The sequence below is a fragment of the Gekko japonicus genome, unplaced genomic scaffold (genome assembly GCF_001447785.1).
Source record: "Gekko japonicus isolate JY-2015 unplaced genomic scaffold, Gekko_japonicus_V1.1 scaffold17, whole genome shotgun sequence".
NCBI lineage: Eukaryota > Metazoa > Chordata > Lepidosauria > Squamata > Gekkonidae > Gekko > Gekko japonicus.
The window spans coordinates 1,257,964-1,277,130 of record NW_015163604.1 but is presented as its reverse complement, the minus strand read 5'-3'; the positions used below and the strand labels follow the sequence as shown (position 1 = coordinate 1,277,130).

General features: G+C 45.1%; 1 protein-coding gene across 1 annotated transcript in view; it reads left to right on the top strand.

The window, feature by feature from the left end:
* The window catches only part of IFT80 (intraflagellar transport 80), a 129,041-nt gene that overhangs the window by 63,314 nt on the left and 46,560 nt on the right, over positions 1 to 19,167 (top strand). The window contains exon 8 of the mRNA XM_015407245.1: positions 16,721 to 16,900. Coding sequence (XP_015262731.1) covers positions 16,721 to 16,900 — 180 coding nt within the window. The remainder of the gene's footprint in view (positions 1 to 16,720; positions 16,901 to 19,167) is intronic.

Below are 19,167 nucleotides of genomic sequence, written 5' to 3'. Positions count from 1 at the left end.
AGCCGGAAAGGACGTGGCCGGGCCGGAAAGTAGGCGGAGCTGCGCGCCTAAGGAGGAGATCGCCACCACTGAATGCCGGAGACGCCAGAGAACGCCAGAGAAAGAACAACCCGCTGGACCAGGAGACCCGACCATGCCGAGCCAACGGAGAAACAGCAATAGCCACCACAGAGGGGGTGCCGGTAGGTTGTCCCACCCCCCCTTCATACATTGTGGCCCTAGCTAGGAACACAGGTGATTAGCACCAGAAACCCTGTAAGCCGCTCTGAGACCCTAGCCATGGGACAAGAGCGGGATATCAAGTCTAATGTAAGTAAGTAAGTATGTAAGTAAGTAAGTATCCCTATAAGGCCAAGGGATATGGAAGACATTAAGGGGGCATCACAGAGCATCTCCCGCACACTGCAGGGGGTGGGAATTACTGGGCACAGCAGTAAAATGTTCAAAGGGACCCTGTGCATCAGAGACCACTGCAGCTGGTATCACCACCCTGGCATTTAAAAGGTTATGTGTGATAATAGTGGGAGGGGAAGGAAGGAGAGGGGCTTGCAGAAGTGGGGACACCCAAAAACATGCAGGGGGGTGATATTCTCCCACCTTTACTTCTTCCCCCCCTTCTTTCTCTTTCTTTCTCTCCCCAACCCAATACCCCCTTCTTTCTCTTTCTCTCTGTATTACCAAGGTAGGGTTGCCAGTTCCACGTTGGGAAACACCTGGAGATTTGGGGGGTGGGACTTGGAGAGGGGAGGGACCTCAGCAGGACATAATGCCACAGAGTCCACCCTCCAAAGTAGCCATGTTCTCCAGGAGAACTCATCTTGGTTGTCTGGAGATCTCCAGGTACCACCTGGAGGTTGGCAACCCTATCCAGGGATGAAGTTGCTGCAGTAGCAGCAGAAGTCACCATGACAGTCAGAAAAGGCTGCTCACAGTAACCCCCCCTCCCCCCACTGTAGGGCTAGTTCCTATAGTGACTGCCCAGGCTTCTCCACCTCCCTGCTTCTCCTGCAAGGAGTGGAAGGGCACAATTTGAAAAGCTTCAAAGCAAAGCAGGCAAGCTTGTGTGAGGCGGGGAAACAGGAGAGAGAGATAGCAAATGGCAACTTTATCAGGCAACTTCTTGTCAGACGGGCCAGGCAGGCAGCCGGCACAGGACTGGGGGATGCTCTTGCTCTGCAGTCCTGGAGTGCAACTGGATTGAAGATGGGGTCTCAGAGCCTGTGGGCACTGAAATTGCAGGAGCCAGCCCCTCCTGTCCTCCCTCTAACCCAGATTCTCTCCCCCTCCTCCTTCAGGTCTGTGTTCCGCGTTTCTTCCTTTCCCTCGCCCCCCCCCCCCCGCAACTCCTGAGATGCCAGGTTTCTATGGTATTGAGTACCGTGAAGGGGGGGGGCTCCTTTTCCTCTGCAGGAACACAATAAGCCTTTAAAGACTCTGCCTGAGTCGAGTCCACCAGCAGAGACCGTTTCTGAGGTGGCGGTTTGTGCTGCCGGGTGGTTGTAGCCACCAGCGTTATTTGTGTGGCATGTGCAGCCACGCCACTTCGCTTGGGGTCTTGAGTATTCTACTGGGGATCTGTCAGTAGAGAACGGCGTTTAAGTTTTGGGGGGTTTAAATATTTCCTGTATACTTTTTTATTAAACATGTAAGATTTTTCTGCACAACTGGAGCGTGCGCCAAATGTGCTCAAAGATCTCCTTGCTCCCTGCATGCCCCAGATTTGCAGGAATAAGTATCCGCACGGAGGGGGTGCCTTCGCTATTAGATATATAGATAATCTTCGTGGTCTCTGTGCATCATACCCATGGGATTATGCGCCTGCGCTGATCCGTATCGGTGGTATGCAAAGCTCACAAAGGGATTTTTGCGCCTCTCCTCCAGGCATGCGCGGGAACTCCACTGCGCATGCCCAAAGAGGAGGGGCACGGACATCCCACCAGTTCTATTCTGACTGCCGCGCTGTTAACAGCTTGTTTCTGCCGGTCGGTGAAGAAGCGTTTTTTCCTCTCACAAGGGATACTCCAAAACTATTTTTCTTCACTTCCAGCGTTTATTTTATTTCTTATTATTATTAAAAAAAGAGAGAGAGAGACTTTTCATTGAGGGTTGCCGCTGCCTCAGGCGGCTTCCCGTCCTTCTCCCCCCCCCCTTCTTCCTGAGGTAAAAATTTTCTCACCTCAGCGAAGGACCTTTTTTTTGTCTTTTGGGCCTTTTTACTCTTTTATGGCCAAAAGAGGGGGTTGTTTTAAATTGTGTGTTGGCTGTGGCAGTAAACTTGCCCCTCGTGATGGCCACACACTCTGCATTATTTGCCTTGGGGAGACTCATCACCCAGACGCTTGCCGCCATTGTGCGAAGTTCTCGAACCAAACTCACAAGAATAGAGCCGCGAAACTTCAAGTAGCGCTTTGGAAATTGGCATTGTCCCCTGTGCCTGTGGGAAATATGTCGGCTGAGACTCCTGCAACCCTCCCTATCAACGGCGACCAAGTCGACATCGGGAGGCACCTCAGCACCGAAACCCCCACACCGTGCAAAGTCGGCATCAGATGGGGGGCAGTCTTCTAAGTGCTTGGCGTCGGACGAGGCCTCATCCGCCTCTATGCCGGCTAAAAAGAAGAAAAAGGAGAAGCACGAGAAAGCTAAGTCTTCTCTCACTGGCACTATGTGTCAGTCTCAGAAAGTGAGCAGCGATAATGTGTAATCGGGCTCTGCGTTACCCCCTCTCCAGCGGGCACAACCCGACGTCGTTGATACCCCGATACCGGAGCTGCCTACGATTGAGTTACTGGACTCACCAATCCGGTACCTGAACCCCCCGGTATTGGAGGCTTCTGTCGATTCCAGACCAATTTTGGCCTCACCATTTGAAGTTGAGGAAATGGTTCTGCGTCGGCCTCGTGCACATCGTTCCCAGTCAGTGATTTCCTGGGAAAGTGATCGGTCGGGACCGGACTCTCGACACTGTCGATCCCGATCGCCCAGAGGCCATAAATATCGATATCGACCTGAGGAGTGCCCAGATTACCGTCGTTCCAGGCCCATGCTCTCGTACTCACCTAGACGGGAATTGAGACCGCACTCTCCAACCTACTTCAACCCACCGATGCCGTGGGATCGTAGGGGGCAGATGCCTTACTGGTTCACATCATACCTAATGTCGACATCCATGCCATGGCTGACGCCTAGGCCACAGTCAGACTGGGACCGGGGATCACGTCGTTCACGCTCTCCCCACCGTAAATCTAAGCCTTCCGCATCACAATCCAAAGCCCCAGAGGAACCTTGTCGCCCACCCTCTCCTCTCCGTTCTACCCCTGCTTTACCACCGAAAGTGTCCCCAATACCGGATACCCCTGCAGCTCCGGTATCGCCTGCCGTATCATTCATCTCCGATGCCGGCACTGGTGATTCGGAAAGCCCCGAATCGCCTGAAGATCTGTCACCAAAGGCTACAGTATCGGACAATCTGCTGATCTCACCTTCTGAGGATCTCTCTTCATACGGAGATTTGGTCAAGAGGATGGCACATTCCCTGGGCATGTCGATCGTCCAACCCCAACCCTCGGTGTCGGACACTGTCTTCGATGTTGTACAGAACGATACTTCCACCTCGATCGCTCTCCCGATGTCGACCATTCTTCTACAGGCATCTAAGGCCCTGTGGGACAAGCCTTCCTCTGCTCCAGTGTCGTCCAGATGTTTGGATCACATGTATCGGGTCCAGGAGATGGGGGGCGGAAGTCCTCCATATCCACCCCAAGCCCAAGCCCTTGGTCGTGTCATCCGGCTCAAAGAGTAAACTGACCCTTGCTACCCCTTCCGATAAGGAGAGCAAGAAGTTAGACTCCATTGGTGGTCGTTTTTACTCGGCGGGAGCCCTCGGCATTAAGACATCTAATTATGTCGCTTGTATAGGCTGCTACCAGTACTTGCTCTGGGAGTGATTTACCGACTTTCTGGCCTCAGTGCCTGATGATAAACGTCAAAAGGAAGGCTTGCTGCTCTCTAAACAAATTAGTAACTCATCCAAACATACTCTGGACACGTTTTCAAAAACAATGTCATCTGCAATTGCCCTCCATAGGCACTCCTGGCTGAGGACCACCACACTCCCTGCTGATACCAGGGCGTACATAGAGGACTTACCTTTTGATGGCCAAGGTCTCTTCCATGCGTCCACTGATTCGACGCTCCAGGAAATGGATAAGAGCATTAAGGCCTCAAGGTCGCTGGTGATCTCTGCCCACTTTAAGCCTTTTCGTCCTCGCTCCTGGTCTCGTTACAGCTCCAGACGCCAATACACTAAGCCGTCACCGGATGAAGGTTACAGGCCACGTTGGTCCCCATCTGCGAATAGGCAGCAGTACCAGGCTAGACAGAGATACGGCTCTGGACAGCAGATTGTGAGACCGAAACAACCCAAACCGGGCAAGCAGGGCCTTTGACTTCTGCCTGTCTACCTCTCCCAAACCTATCCACCTCCATCCATATTTACAGGCCTGGGCCACCATTACGTCGGACCAGTGGGTCCTTTCCATCTTAGCCAAGGACTATTCCATCGAATTCATGGAACTCCAACCTCTTCCTGCCATCATTCTGCCTCTCCTGTCCCAGGGATGCTGGATGGCCACCCTCGAGGATGCCTATTTCCATTTAACTATCCACCTCGCCCATCGCAAATACCTCCGATTCGCGATAGGTGGCAGCCACTACCAATACAGGAGTCTACCGTTTGACCTCAGCACGGCCCCGAGGGTCTTTACCAAGAAGATGGTAGTTGTTGTGGCACATCTCCACCTCTGTGGCCTGACGGTGTTCCTGTATCTGGACAATTGGCTTCTGGTCGCCCCTTCCAAGGCCCTCCTCATTCATCAGATATCTCAGGCCCTCAATCTCCTTCATTGTCTGGGACTCAGGGTCAACCATGAGAAAGTTCCTTCTCAAAGAGTGCAATTCATAGGGGCGATACTCGATTCCCAAGAGGCTGCAGCCGTCCTGCCCTGGTACAGGACACGAACCCTAACTGTTTGGGCAGAACTGGTTTGACTACGAGGAACCTCCTCCGCCTTCCAGATTTAACGCCTCCTGGGACTAATGGCGGCAACAACTGCAGTCCTCCATTTTGCAAAGTTACGAATGCGACCACTCCAGCTTTGGTTCATCCGTCACTTCAAGCCTCTAAGGATGCCCCAATCTTTTTTTCCCCGCCACAAGAGATATGTGACTCCCTACTGTGGTGGACACAGTCAGACGACCTGACGGAGAGGATCCCGTTCCGTCCTCCGACTCCAACTCTCACCCTCACAACCGACGTTTCACTGTGGGGCTGGGGAGCCCACCTCAACGGCCTCTCCGTAGGTCACAGGTGGGATGCTGTATCCTCAAGGAGACACATAAACTTTCTGGAACTGTTGGCAATAAAATTGGCCCTTCAATGTTTCCAGCCTCTGCTCGCAGGACAATGCGTAACTGTCTTAACTGACAATGTGACGGCCCTCAGTTACGTCAACAGGCAGGGTGGAACGGTCTCCCGCAGTCTCTGCCTTCTGGCTCTGGACCTTTGGGCTTGGTGCATGCCTCTGCACATCTTTCCCGTTGCCTCACACATCGCTGGCAAGGCAAATGTTCATGCGGACCTGCTCAGCAGGGGTCTCTCCCAGCGTCACGACTGGGAGCTGAACTGGAAACCTACCTACGTCCCGTGTTTCAAAAGTGGGGCACGCCTCATGTCGACGTCTTTGCCACCAGGCACAGCTCGAAGTGCACCCTGTTTTGCTGCAGGGCGGCTCAGGATCCCAGGCCTTTGGGAGACGGACTCCTGTACCCATGGGACAACAACTTCCTGTATATGTTCCCGCCTCTGCCTCTGTTGCTGTTGTTGTTGTTCAGTCGCACGGTCGAGTCCAACTCTTCGCGACCCCATGGACAAGATCTCGCCAGGCCCTCCTGTTTTCCGCCATCCTCTGAAGTTTGCTCAACTTCATGTTTGTTGCATCTATGACACTGTCTAACCATCTCATCCTTTGCCGCCCCCGTCTTCTTTGACCTTCAATCTTTCCCAGCATCAGGGTCTTCTCCAGTGAGTGCTGGAGAAGGAAATGGCAACCCACTCCAGTATTTTTGCCAAGAAAACCTAATGAACAGTATCTGTTGCTGAGAACAGTCCAAAGACTCATGAGGGTCCATACGAGGTGCATCCTGATCGCCCCCTGGTGGCCAAGGCAACCTTGGTTCGCCAATCTCCTCTCGCTAGCCAAGGTGCGGTATCCCCTCCCACAGGTGCCAGATCTGCTCCTGGCGGAGGGAGGAGCCCTCCTATTCCACGAGGTGTACAAGCTCAAGTTAACATCTTATCTCATGGACACTTAACTTTCTCTGACAGAATCAACACTGTGCTACTCAATGCCAGGAAAGATTCTACGCGACGTTCCTACAGTGGGAAGTGGGCCCGCTTGTTAGCCTCCATTCACCCCACTGACATCCCCACGGCTTCTGTCAGGATTGACCAGGTCTTAGACTTTCTGCTCTCACTGGCAAAGAAGGGGCTCTCGCACTCCTCTCTCAAGGTATATTTGTCAGCTATTTCAGCCTACCACCCGGGCTTCGACGGCTTTTCCATCATTTCTCACCTGGTCACAAAGAGGTTTATGAAGGGTCTCCTCCACCTATATCCACCAGTCTGCTCACCAGTACCCTTGTGGGATCTACTACTGCTGCTCCGCCATCTTATGGGGCGGCCCTTTGAGACCATGGCGACTTGCGAGCTAAAGCATGCAGCATGGAAAACGGCCTTTCTCGTCACCATCACCTCAGCCAGGAGGGTAGGCGAACTTGTGGCTCTTCGCCATGACCCACCTTTCCTTGTGTTCCTGCCGAACAGTGTGAGACTGGTCCCTGACATATCCTTTCTGCCTAAGGTGGTCTCCGAATTTCACCTAACCTCAGAGATCCTATTGCCTAACTTCTTCCTTAAACCGGAAGACAGACAACAGCGACTCCTCCACACTCTAGATGTTTGGAGGGTGCTGCTCTTTTACTTAAGTGGTCTCCGAATTTCACCTAACCTCAGAGATCCTATTGCCTAACTTCTTCCTTAAACCGGAAGACAGACAACAGCGACTCCTCCACACTCTAGATGTTTGGAGGGTGCTGCTCTTTTACTTAAATAGGACACGTCCGAGTAGGAGGGACAATCATCTATTTGTCTCCTACTCCAGTCATTCCACAGGTCTTAAAATCTCAGCATAACGTCTCTCCAAATGGATTGTCGAGACTATTAAGCTGTGCTACCGGTTGGCTAAATGCCCGTTGCCCGTGCCTGTACGAGCGCACTCTACAAGATCCATGGCTGCGTCTACAGCCTTCTTGAAGGGTGCTTCCCTGTTGTCGATCTGTGGTCTACTCCGAACACCTTCATTAAGCACTATGCTGTTGACGTTCGTGAATGCCACAGAGTTGACCTTGGTTGTCTAGTCCTTTCGTTGGCAGAGCATTGAATTTGCGACAGCTCCCACCTCCAGGTGAGCCACTGCTTTTCAGTCTCCCATGGGTGTGATGCACAGAGACCACAAAGAAGATAAACAGGTTGCTTACCTGTAACTGGTGATCTTCAAGTGGTCATCTGTGCAGTCACACCACCCACCCATCCTTCCCCACTGCTGTCGCTTCAGTACTTTTCTCTGGTTATTGACATGACAGCGGTCAGAAGGAACTGGCGGGATGTCCGTGCCCCTCCTCTTTGGGCATGCGCAGTGGGGTTCCTGTGCATGCCTGGAGGAGAGGCGCGAAAATCCCTTTGTGAGCTTTGCATACCACCAATACGGATCAGTGCAGGCGCATAATCCCATGGGTGTGACTGCACAGATGACCACTCGAAGATCACCAGTTACAGGTAAGCAACCTGTTTTTTTCTTAGTTACTGCTATCACAAAACGAAATACTAAACCTCTTATAGTCTCTCATAATTTTATTCAAGATATGACAAAAGTGTTGTTGTGTAAGTAAATATGGGAGTAACCCCAGTTGTCAACAGAATAAAAATGTAAACTCTAACCCTAACCTAGCTTTCCTCTAATTTCTCATTAAAAAAAACAACAACTTAATTTAATTGAACATTGGAGCCACTATAGAAAGCAACTGGTTAAGAAATGAATTCATCTACCACCACTGGATGGTATAAAGTTAACATATAACAAAGAAATGACAGGAATTTTATGCATAAGCATTTTATGTCATTCAAGAAAACATATTCTAATGTGAAATGATAAAGAAGTTTGTAATTTGAGTGAGGATTGCAGACAAACACTACAATAAAATAATTGCTGAAAATATTAGGTACCACTATGACATTTCTAAGTGGCATAGCAACCTGGCACCTGGATTTTTTTTTTTTTTTGGAGCCCTGCCTTGGCTACTGTTCTATTATTATCAGCAGCGGTAACCTAAATAACTAGTTGCGTTCACAAAGCAAACTGCTTTTATCTTCACAGCAGAGCCAGTTTGGTGTAGTGGTTAAGTGTGCGGACTCTAATCTGGGAGAACCACATTTGATTCCCCACTCCTCCACTTGCACCTGCAGGATGACCTTGGGCACGCCATAGTTCTGGCACAGCTGTTCTTGAAAAAGAGCAGTTTCTGTCAGAGCTCTCTCAGCCTCACCTACCTCACAGGGTGTCTGTTGTGGGGAGGGGAATGGAAAGGAGTTTGTAAGCTGCTCTGAGACACCTTTGGGTAGTGAAGGGCGGGGTCTAAATCCAATTTCCTCTTCCTCCTCCTCCTCTTCTTCTTCTCATCCTAAATCTATTCAGCTACCTTCAATTAAATATCAATTTTACATAATCTTACAATAAAGTTCTAAAAGTGAAGAAACTGAACCTCAAGTGATCCTTTTTAAGTTTTTTACATTAGTGTGTCTATCTACATAAATCAACAAAAAGAGAACAAGAAAAGTAACCAGAGATTAAAAAGCAAACAGCTTAATAAAGATTTCACAAAATCGCAATTAGAGGCTGAATGACTCTGTTGGTTTGTACTATGATGGAGGACCTACATGAGGAAATTTGCCCCCTTGGAAAAGCATTAAACAAAGATTTTTTTAAAAAAATCTTGGACATATAATGGTTTTCCAGTTGGCATCTTGTTACCTCCTCTACTTACACTAGAAATAATTGGGTAAGATTAATCCACAACTTGACAAGGTAGTGCAACTAAAATTCCAGTGGAGTTTTTTCTGGTAGCAATCTTGTTCAAACCAGCATATTTTGATACAATAACACTATCATTCTGATACAAATATTTGAAAGAAAACAGTGTATTTCAGTCATCTCCCAGAATGGTGTCTACCAGCTGCACTGTCCAGATGCTCGTCAAAGACTTCAATCTAGTCTCAAAGTCACCAAGGCAGTGGCAAAATCCTTATTGTGTAGGGGGGCCACAGCTGGATCACTGAGAAAACTAAGAAAAGGCATAGCCTGGACATAGATAGTTTATAGCTTCAGTTTATTAGCCCTCATCCCATTATTTTCTCAAGGCTGTTTTTCAGCAGTTTTACTGGAATCCAGGAAAGTAGATAAAATTAGTTGTTCATCCTCATGATTGTAATACCAAACTCTAAATCCTCCTATAATCTTGCTCAGCAATTTTGTATAGATGTTAAATACCACAGAAAACAAGGTAGAATGTTGTGGCATAGGATAACTCCCAAAGAATAGCAGCAGCCCTTCAGGAACAGATGCTGTAATCTGGAAGGAAGACACTGAGATGCAAGGTCTCTATCTCCTATCGTTTTCACATGGTGCAGTAGGATACCTTGGATGATAGTACAAAATATTGCTGAGAGGTTCAGAAGAATCAAAACCTCTGAACTCTCCCTGTCCATCTCCTGGCAAAAATTGTTCACTAGTGCAATGGAGGAAATTGCTGTCCTAAATCCCAGCCTGAAACCAGACAGAAATGGTTCTAGGTTTCATTTAAAAGACTCAGATGCTGTTCCATCAATACATTCTCCATAATCTTACACAAGTATGATAAGTTTCAGCCTAGCCAGTAACAGAAGGAGAACACTCACTGTTCAAAAGGACTCTGTTTGACAGTACTTTGTGGACGCAGTGGTGGCAATGGAGTAAACAGTGATTTGTTGTCATCACCCCCAAGGAATAAATTCTGACATAGGTTCTAGGTCATTATCAGTCGTCTTCCTTATGAGTTTTTATCCACTTACACTATCCTGGAGTTTCATTGCATGTGGTTCAAAGCTGTATCCAGACATGGGAGAAAAATAGCAAGGCAATACAAGCACAGCAGAATGTCCTAGAGAAACATTACTGGGCTTCTCTGTATTGGGCTGGCCTTGGTTCAGGTAGGCTAGCAAAAGTGCCTGCCCACCCTGCACTTTTGAGTGTTCTGCTGGGCTTCTACTGCCCTTGTTTCTGCACACACACAAAAATTTTTTAACGGTGCTGGGATTCTTTGGTGTGACATTGGTTTGTTCTGTTGCTGCCACATTGGCAATGGGTTCCACTGCTTGGCACTAGTAAGTTGACACTGGATTTTGCTGCTGGACACTAGTAGGTGGCTTCTGCTGCTGGGCATTAGTACATTGCACTGGTTCTGCTGCTGGCCTTGCAGAGCCCCCTCCCTAGTTTCTACATCAGAGATTCTCAGATTTGACCTTAGTCCTTTTAGCTTTTGGCACTGCCAAAATGGTACTGGTTCTGCAGGTCACATTGCACTGTTCTGATGCCCCCCCCCCCACACACACACTTCACTTTCTACTGCAGAGATTCTCTGGGACATTCTGCTGGGCTTGTATTAGTTGTTCAGTCGCACAGTTGAGTCAGACTCTTTGCAACCCCATGGACCACATCACGCCAGGCCCTCCTGTCTTTCACCATCCTCCTTAGTCTGCTTAGTTTCATGTTTGTTGCATCAATAACACCATCTAACCATCTCATCCTTTGCTGTCCCCTTCTTCTTTGACCTTCAGTCTTCCCTAGCATCAGGGTCTTCTCCAGTGAGTGCTCCCTTCTCATTTGGTGGCCAAAGTACTTGAGCTTCAGCTTCAGTATCTGGCCTTCCAGGGAACAATCAGGGTTGATTTCTTTTAGGATTGATTGAGTTGATCTCCTTGCAGTCCAGGGGACTCTCAAGAGTCTTCTCTAGCACCATAATTCGAAAGCATCTATTCTTTGGTGCTCGGCCTTCCTTATGGTTGAACTCTCGCAGCCATACGATACTAATGGAAATAGCATTGCTTTGAACATATGAACCTTTGGTGATGTCTCTACTTTTTATTATGCTGTCTAGGTTTGCCATAGCTTTCCTCCCAAGGAGCAGGCATCTTTTATTTTCATGGCTGCAGTCACTGTCTGCAGTGATGTTGGATCCCAGGAATGTGAATTCTGTCACTGCTTCCATGACTTCCCCTTCTACTTACCAAGGAGTTATGGGGCCAGATGCCATGATTGTAGGTTTGGGGTTTCAAGCCAACTCTTGCGCTCTCATCCTGAGCAAGAGGCTCTTTAGGTCCTCTTCACTTTCTGCCATTAGAGTGGTATCGTCTGCATATCTGAGGTGGTTGATGTTTTCCCCGGCAATCTTAATTCCGGCTTGTGATTCATCCAGACTGGCATTTCGCATGATGTACTCTGCTTATAAATTAAATAAGGTGACAATATACATCCTTGTTGTACTCCTTTTCCTATGCTAAACCAATCAGTTGTTTCATATCCGGTTCTAACTGTCGCTTCTTTACCCTTATACAGGTTTCTCGGGAGACATGTGAGGTGGTGTGGTATTCCCATCTCTTTAAGGACTTGTCACAGTTTGTTGTGATCCACACAATCAAAGGCTTTAGAGTAGTCAAGGAAGCAGAAGTAGATGTTTTTCTGGTACTCCCTTGCTTTCTCCATAATCCAGTGAATGTTGGCAATTTGATCTCTAGTTCCTCTACCTCTTCAAAACCCAGCTTGTACTTCTGGCAGTTCTCTATCTGTGAACTGCTGAAGCCTAGTTTGGAGGATCTTGAACATGACCTTACTAGCATGTGAAATGAGTGCAATTGTGCAATAGTTTGAACATTCCTTGGCATTGCCCTTCTTTGGGATTGGAATATAAATTGACCTTTTCCAATCCTGTGGCCATTGTTGTGTTTTCCAAATTTGCTGGCATATGGAGTACAGTACTTTAACAGCATCATCTTTTAAGATTTTGAATAGCTCAGCTCCGCTAGCTTTATTGTTAGCAATGCTTTCTAAGGCCCATTTGACTTTGCATTCCAGGATGTCTGGCTCGAGGTCAGTGATCACACCATCATGGTTGTCAAGGACATTGAGGTCCTTCTTGTATAGTTCTTCTGTGTATTCTTGCCACCTCTTCCTAATCTCTTCTGCTTCTTTTAGGTCCTTACTGTTTTTGTCCTTTATCATGGCCAGCTTCACACAGAACGTTCCCTTGATTTCTCCAATTTTCTTGAAGAGATCTCTAGTCCTTCCCATTCTATTGTTTTCCTCTATTACTTTGCATTGTTCTTTCAGGAAGGCCTCCTTATCTCTCCTTGCTGTTCTCTGGAAATTTGCATTCAGTTGGGTAAATCTGTCCTTTTCACCTTTGTCTTTTGCTTTCCTTCTTTCCTCTGCTATTTGTAAAGCCTCATCAGACAGCCACTTTGCTTTCTTGTATTTCTTTTTCTTTGGGATGGTGCTGATTGCTGCCTCCTGTACAATGTCACGAACCTCCGTCCATAGTTTTCAGGCACTGAAATCTATGTCCCTTAAACGTATTCTTCACCTCCACTGTATATTAATCAGGGATGTGATCTTGGTCAAACCTGAATGGCCTAGTGGTTTTCCCACCTTTCTTTGGTTTAAGCCTGAATTTTGTAATGAATAGCTCATGACCTGAGCCACAGTCAGCTCTGGGTCTTGTTTTTACTGACTATATGGAGCTTCTCCATCTTTGACTACAAATGATATAATCAATCTGATTTTGGTGTTGTCCATCTGGTGATGTCCATGTGTAAAGTCGCCTCTTAGGTTGTGGGAAGAGGGTGTTCACTATGACCATGTTCTCTTGACAAAACTCTGTTACCCTTTGCCCAGCTTCATTTTGTTCTCCAAGCCAAACTTGTCTGTTATTCCAGTTACCTTTTGACTTCCTACTTTAGCATTCCAGTCCCCTATGATGATAAAGACATCTTTTTTTGTGTTAGTTCTAGGAGGTGTTGTAGGTCTTCATAGAACCGGTCCACTTCAGCCTCTTGCTATTTTTTTCCCCATGGAAGCAATGAAGGATGGGGGCACCCACTTTGGGTGCCCACAGAATTGGCCCTCCCTGGCCCAATCTTTTTGAAACTTGGGGGTCCTTTTGGGGAGAGGCTCCAGCAGCTATACTGCAAATTTGGTGCCTCTACCTCAAATCCTCTCCCCCCCCCACCACCACTTTATTTTCATTAGCTTACAGGAACATTGACATTTCCTAATTGGAAGAAATGCACATGTTGCCACTTCGGGTTCTCATAGAACCTTTTTACTCTTTGGGGAGAAACCAAAAGGTCCAAGCATATATTTCTGTAAAAATGTGTTTAAAAACCATTTTAACAGAGTTGAAATTTTACTGTTAGTGCTTTTCATATGCTCCTGAAAAATCAAGTATACATTTTAATGTTCTGCATATATCCTGAAACCAAGTTTACGTTGGTTTATTTATATATAAAGATTTACAGTACTTGAAACAAGATCTGATATTTTGTTTCCTTTTCCTAAGAAAGAGAGGCAGAGGTAACCTTGTATCAGTTGTAATACAAGGTTAAACTTTTCTACTTGCTACTTGTACGCAGATTTCCCAGTAGTTTAGATTTCAGCTTTAAAGTTATTGGGCTGGATCCTGCCAGATTTTTCACTCATTCTCAGCCAATTCTCCTCCTCCTTATAGCTCCTGTTCTACATGGTTTTTGTCCATGCTGAACCCATGATGCCCACCATAGATATTTTGATGGACAGGGGGGGGTGTCCCTCCTCCCTTTTCTATCACTGGAACAGATGGAACAGGCTCTACCCCCTTTTTTTTTAATCTGTCACAGGTCTTTCAGGTGTAAATTTTCTTTGTAAAAAAGGAAGGAGTTGAGGTAAAAGTGTGAATCCTATCATAAATCTTCCAAGGGTAAATTCTCTAGCAATTAGCTAGAACAGAATTAGCAGTTAGCAGGGCTGAAGAGTCCTGATTTTAAAAGCCTGCAGGGGGTCTTAGGTGGCACTGTTAGAAGCCTTGAGTTAGTGATTTACAGAGAAAAGAAGGTTGAATTTACAGTTTCAGGTTTCAGTAACTGGAAGAAGGCTCTCACACTTATTTAATTCTGCAAACTATGTAAAACAATTGCCTTGGAGGGCATTTTTATAAAGTTTATATAGAATAGGACTGTAATCTCTGCCACAGTGTACACTTATGTATTATTGATTTGTTGTATGTTCTATCATGCTCTTACAGCATTGTTTATATTTTTTGTAATTCCATTTTCTGCATTGTTTGACATAGCATGTTTGATACTATTTTTGTAATTTTTGTACACCTAGTCCTATTGCATTTTTATTAGCTCTCTCATGCTGTTCGATTACAGTGTTCTGTACCATGTAATCCACTTTGAGTCTCAAGTAGAAAAATGTTAAATTACTAATAAAGTAAATAAATGATGATGGGCTGACCACCACTGTACTCATTCCCCCCCCCATAAAAAAATTCTGGCTACAGGCCCTGCAGTTACGTTTGCAGCTGCATTCACTACATTTAGTGCTAACCAATGTTATCTTACTTAATGCAGTATCTAGTATGGCCCCATCTGCAGATATCTAAATCTGCGGATTGGTGCCACATTTACCCAAAACAGATAGTTCTGCAAACTTGGGGGACTTACCAATCTGAAAACGTTTTAGAAATTTATGCACATGTGCAAAATTGAAGTTTTGTTTACAAAGTGTGTGTAGAAGAAGTAACAGGGCTCCTACATTACTTCCAGTGTACCTAGTATTCATTCTAACAAATATCTTTTTACAATAGAATCCACTTGTAGTACTGGAAGGAAACGCCACAATGCTGTCCATGTACAAAACAGAATGTTTATCTTGTAAATTGGCCAACAAATTATTGCACACATCTATATTACAGGAAATTGACAGCACAATCTGAAGCAAAGTTACAAACTTCTAAACTCATTAACTCAGTTTAGGAATGCACTATAACTTGGTAGTGCATGGTTCTTTATTTAGAGTTCCAGCAAATTGTTGATTATTAATACTACTGTTGTAGCAGATGTTGGGATGATTCATACTACTGCTCATGCATATTCATATTACTGATTACTCTGAAAATCTGAATGATTTTTCTCCTTATCAGTCTTTACTCCATGCCTCAATCACTTGGTTCATCATCCATGTTGGCTTGAACCTATGTTTTTATAGACATCCTTACCACCTTCTTGCTGTAAAGTTGCATCTTAAGTATGAAAGCTGCCTCTGAGATGGCAACAACCACATTAGTTATGTAGAAGATGACTGGCATTATTAGTGTTACATGCCCTCTCCATTGCAAGTATTGGGAAGTTCCAGAGGTGGCAGAGGGGGGAGGTTTGAATGAGAGCACTGGACACTTACAGTGTCTTGGTAATATCTGCGGTGCATACTGGAAGTAACCATCGTCAGCACACAGGCAGCAGATGCCTAGACAGCTACTTACGTAGTCCCCACCCTACTCCACACTGCATTCCTAGTTCCAGTCTGCTCCAGTCAGAAGTTTAGCACTCTCTCCTCCGCACTGCTCCAGCCTTTGTTGTGGCTAAAATGGAACTTGCATGTATATTCCACAAAAGTTATAATGCAGAAAGGCCACATGAAAGCTGATACCACAATAAGCTTCTCAGACTCTAAAGCATCACAACATGTTAAAGCCTCTTGCTACAGTACACTTAACACGGCTGGCTACCCCTCTGGAATAGTTTTTTGCTGACAGAGTATAGTTGCTCTCATAGCTGGAGAACCAAAAATTTAACCACAAAAGGGAAAGCACCCTTTCCCTGCATGTGGTTCAAATATGATTCATAAAGACTTTATCTTTTGTTCCCACTGAGTGTAGAGGGTGAGAGTAAATGTGTGTGTAAGTATACATATATGTGTCAGTTGTTTGGTAGCATTCTCTGAGACACCTGCAGAAGAACCACAAAGAGATTTCGTCTTTTACTATGCTTTTCACCCACCCTGTCATGCCTTTCAAAAATGTTTTGCTCTTGCTTCTCATAACAAGAGTTCAATGTTGTTAAAAAATTAGATGGGGGGGGGAACAAATTAGTTCCTTAAATGTGTTTTTCTATTTACAAATATATTATCAATGTCTAACATGGAGTTCTATATGTACATGTATTGGGTTACATACATATGTTTATGTGTATGGATACTATTTTCCTTTGCACTTATTCAGTTCTCCATACAAAACCCAGATGTGTTTTATTGCTGTATATTCAAAGCTTACTTTCTTTGCTTCAAAAATATATATTTAACATTTGTTTAGTGCTCTCTATGTTCTGGTTACTGAACAAAATACAGAAGCGAGACTGCTTCTACCCAGATGGTTTTTAAACTGGGACAAAATTATAATTTGGGACAAAAATCATTTTTGTAGTAGACTTACTAGTTGTTATAGTAGACATTAATTTTTAAATTAAAATATTTTCCAGTGGTGTTATGCTTTAGAGAAACCAAACACTGGCAGTCTATTTAATATCGCTTGGTCTATCGATGGCACACAACTAGCTGGAGCTTGTGGAAATGGACATGTGATTTTTGCCCATGTTGTGGAACAGCGCTGGGTGTGGAAAAACTTTGAAATAACTTTGACTAAGAGAAGAACCATGGAGGTATGTGTAGGATGTTTTACGTTTTCTGAATAACAGAGCATTTCTTAAATTACTTGGGTTTACATCCAAATTTACTGCAAAAAGGAACAGAGTTAATGGAAGGGATCTTTGCTAATTCCCTCTAGAGCTCCCAGTTTTCCCCATAAAGCTGCTTCTGAAGGTAAGGGGACCCTTTGAAACAGTGTGGGGTAGAGCACAGGAGGTCGTAGTGCGAAGGGAAAACTGTTGGAAGTCTCTCCTGTCTTGCTCAGTCTCTTGTGTGAACAGAGTAAAAGTTTGTGCAAGAGGTGGGGCCAAGCTGCCATTCCAGTGCAGCCCCCACACCACATCCCATACCATTCCTGTGGTTCCCTTCATCTTCCCGGGCATCTTGTTGAGGGGAACAAGAATCTGCAGAAGGAAAAGAAGATCCATTCAGGCCATGCTATGTTTAGATCCAAGCTATCCCTCACAATTGTGATCTTGTAGAAAACAGTATGTCTGAATAACTTTTTGAGTTATCAAATTAACTGAATGAATGGGTAATATCAGTCTATTGGGCTAGGTAAGGCATCTAAGAGGAGACTTCTGTTTTAGGCTGATCCTGCACTGAGCAGGGGGTTGGACTAGATAGCCTGTATGTCCTCTTCCAACTCCTTGATTTTTTTTAATGCTATAAAAATCAGCTAGGTTTAACAGTTTTCAGAATGTGTCTTCCTGGGGAGATGAATATGTGGTCTAATCTGTTTATGAACTGGTGCCACTGGTCATAATCCTCTGTGATCTTGTTCAGGTGAGGAAGACTTCTCTGAAAAAAGTATTCTGTGAATTGCACCCTAAATTACTGCATGGCTGGAAATTCAAAATCAAAAGTCTTATTTGTGCTAGAAATTATTTTAAAGCAGCTGGCAACAAAGGCACAGCTGCAGAAGCAATGTATAATAGTCTGCACATAGCCTGGGTTTCTTGGCTTCTTTTTTTTTTCAAACTCGCCTTGTATACAGCTGTGGTTTACCATCACAGCAGCTGCAGCATTGTTGGTTGTCACCATAGGACACGTTTTTCAGCCAACAGTCAGGGTAACAAACATATCTGTTTTCTTTGATCTCAAAATTGGTACAGTAGTTGGGCACAGATCTAACTGATTCTTGTTTAGACTATTTCAGTCCCAGGTTAACATGTTTCCAGCTAGGTAAAGATGTCTATTGTGAGTTGCTGTACCACTTGATGCATCGCTTCATCTCTCTTGCCTTGGAATTATAGACTTTTAAACTTTATATGCCTATGATCAGATTCCTAACCGCAGAGTTTAAAACACTTTATATTAAGCCTTAGTTTTTTGGGTTTTTAAAAATCTCATTACTGAAAGTGAAGCAAGATGCCAAAATGGACTGTAATTATAAAGGTAGGCTCTTTTAACATGTCATGGCCTAAATTTAAAACCTAAGAGCCTTTCTGAAACAAAATGCATAAATGGGTATTTTTACCTGCTAAATGTTCTGACCGACCAGACACTGACTCATAACCCACCCAGAGGACAGAGAGATAATATACAATTTCTGTTGTTACAAGTTTTCCCAATTATACAGTCAGTATTAGAGTTCAAATTAAGCTTTTAAGCGTTGGGTGCCCAACATTAGGCTCCCAAATCTGTAGGCACCTAAATATCTTTTGGCCTGAAGTGAAGTCTTCTTTGATGCTGAATATATAATTGGGAAAACTTGCAACAACAGAAATTCTATATTGGCCATCTGTCCACTGGGTGGGATGTTATGAGTCAGTGTCTGGGAATATAGAAGACAAATTGGCAGGTAAAAATTCATATTTTTGCATTCATTCCCAGACATCGAATCGTAACTGATTATTCTGTCTAGTAATCCCTGAAGCTTTAGTCAGATTTAGCTTGTAAAGTTTCATGAGATAGGTATACACTGGAGTCTTCACTAGCACTATAGGTGAATGACCTATGGATGCTGATAGTGAGTACGCTTTAATTCTTGGATGGGGGTTCTCTGAAGACATTAGAAGAACCAGCTTACATTTTTAGTTTGGAAGCAAGAAAAATGCAAGGTTAGTGTGGCATTTCCCACCACTGTAAAGTAGCTCTACTCATAACTTTTATATGATTCTGTAAGTAGAACGCCAGAGCTGACTGGACCCCTAGTGACCCTGCCCTGGTTTACTGCTAATAAATCGTTTAGCAAGTTCCACCCATGAATGATCAATTCTCACTTGTATTTCCTTGTACAAGAGGAGAAAAAATCTTTCCCCTTTTTATGGCTTTCATT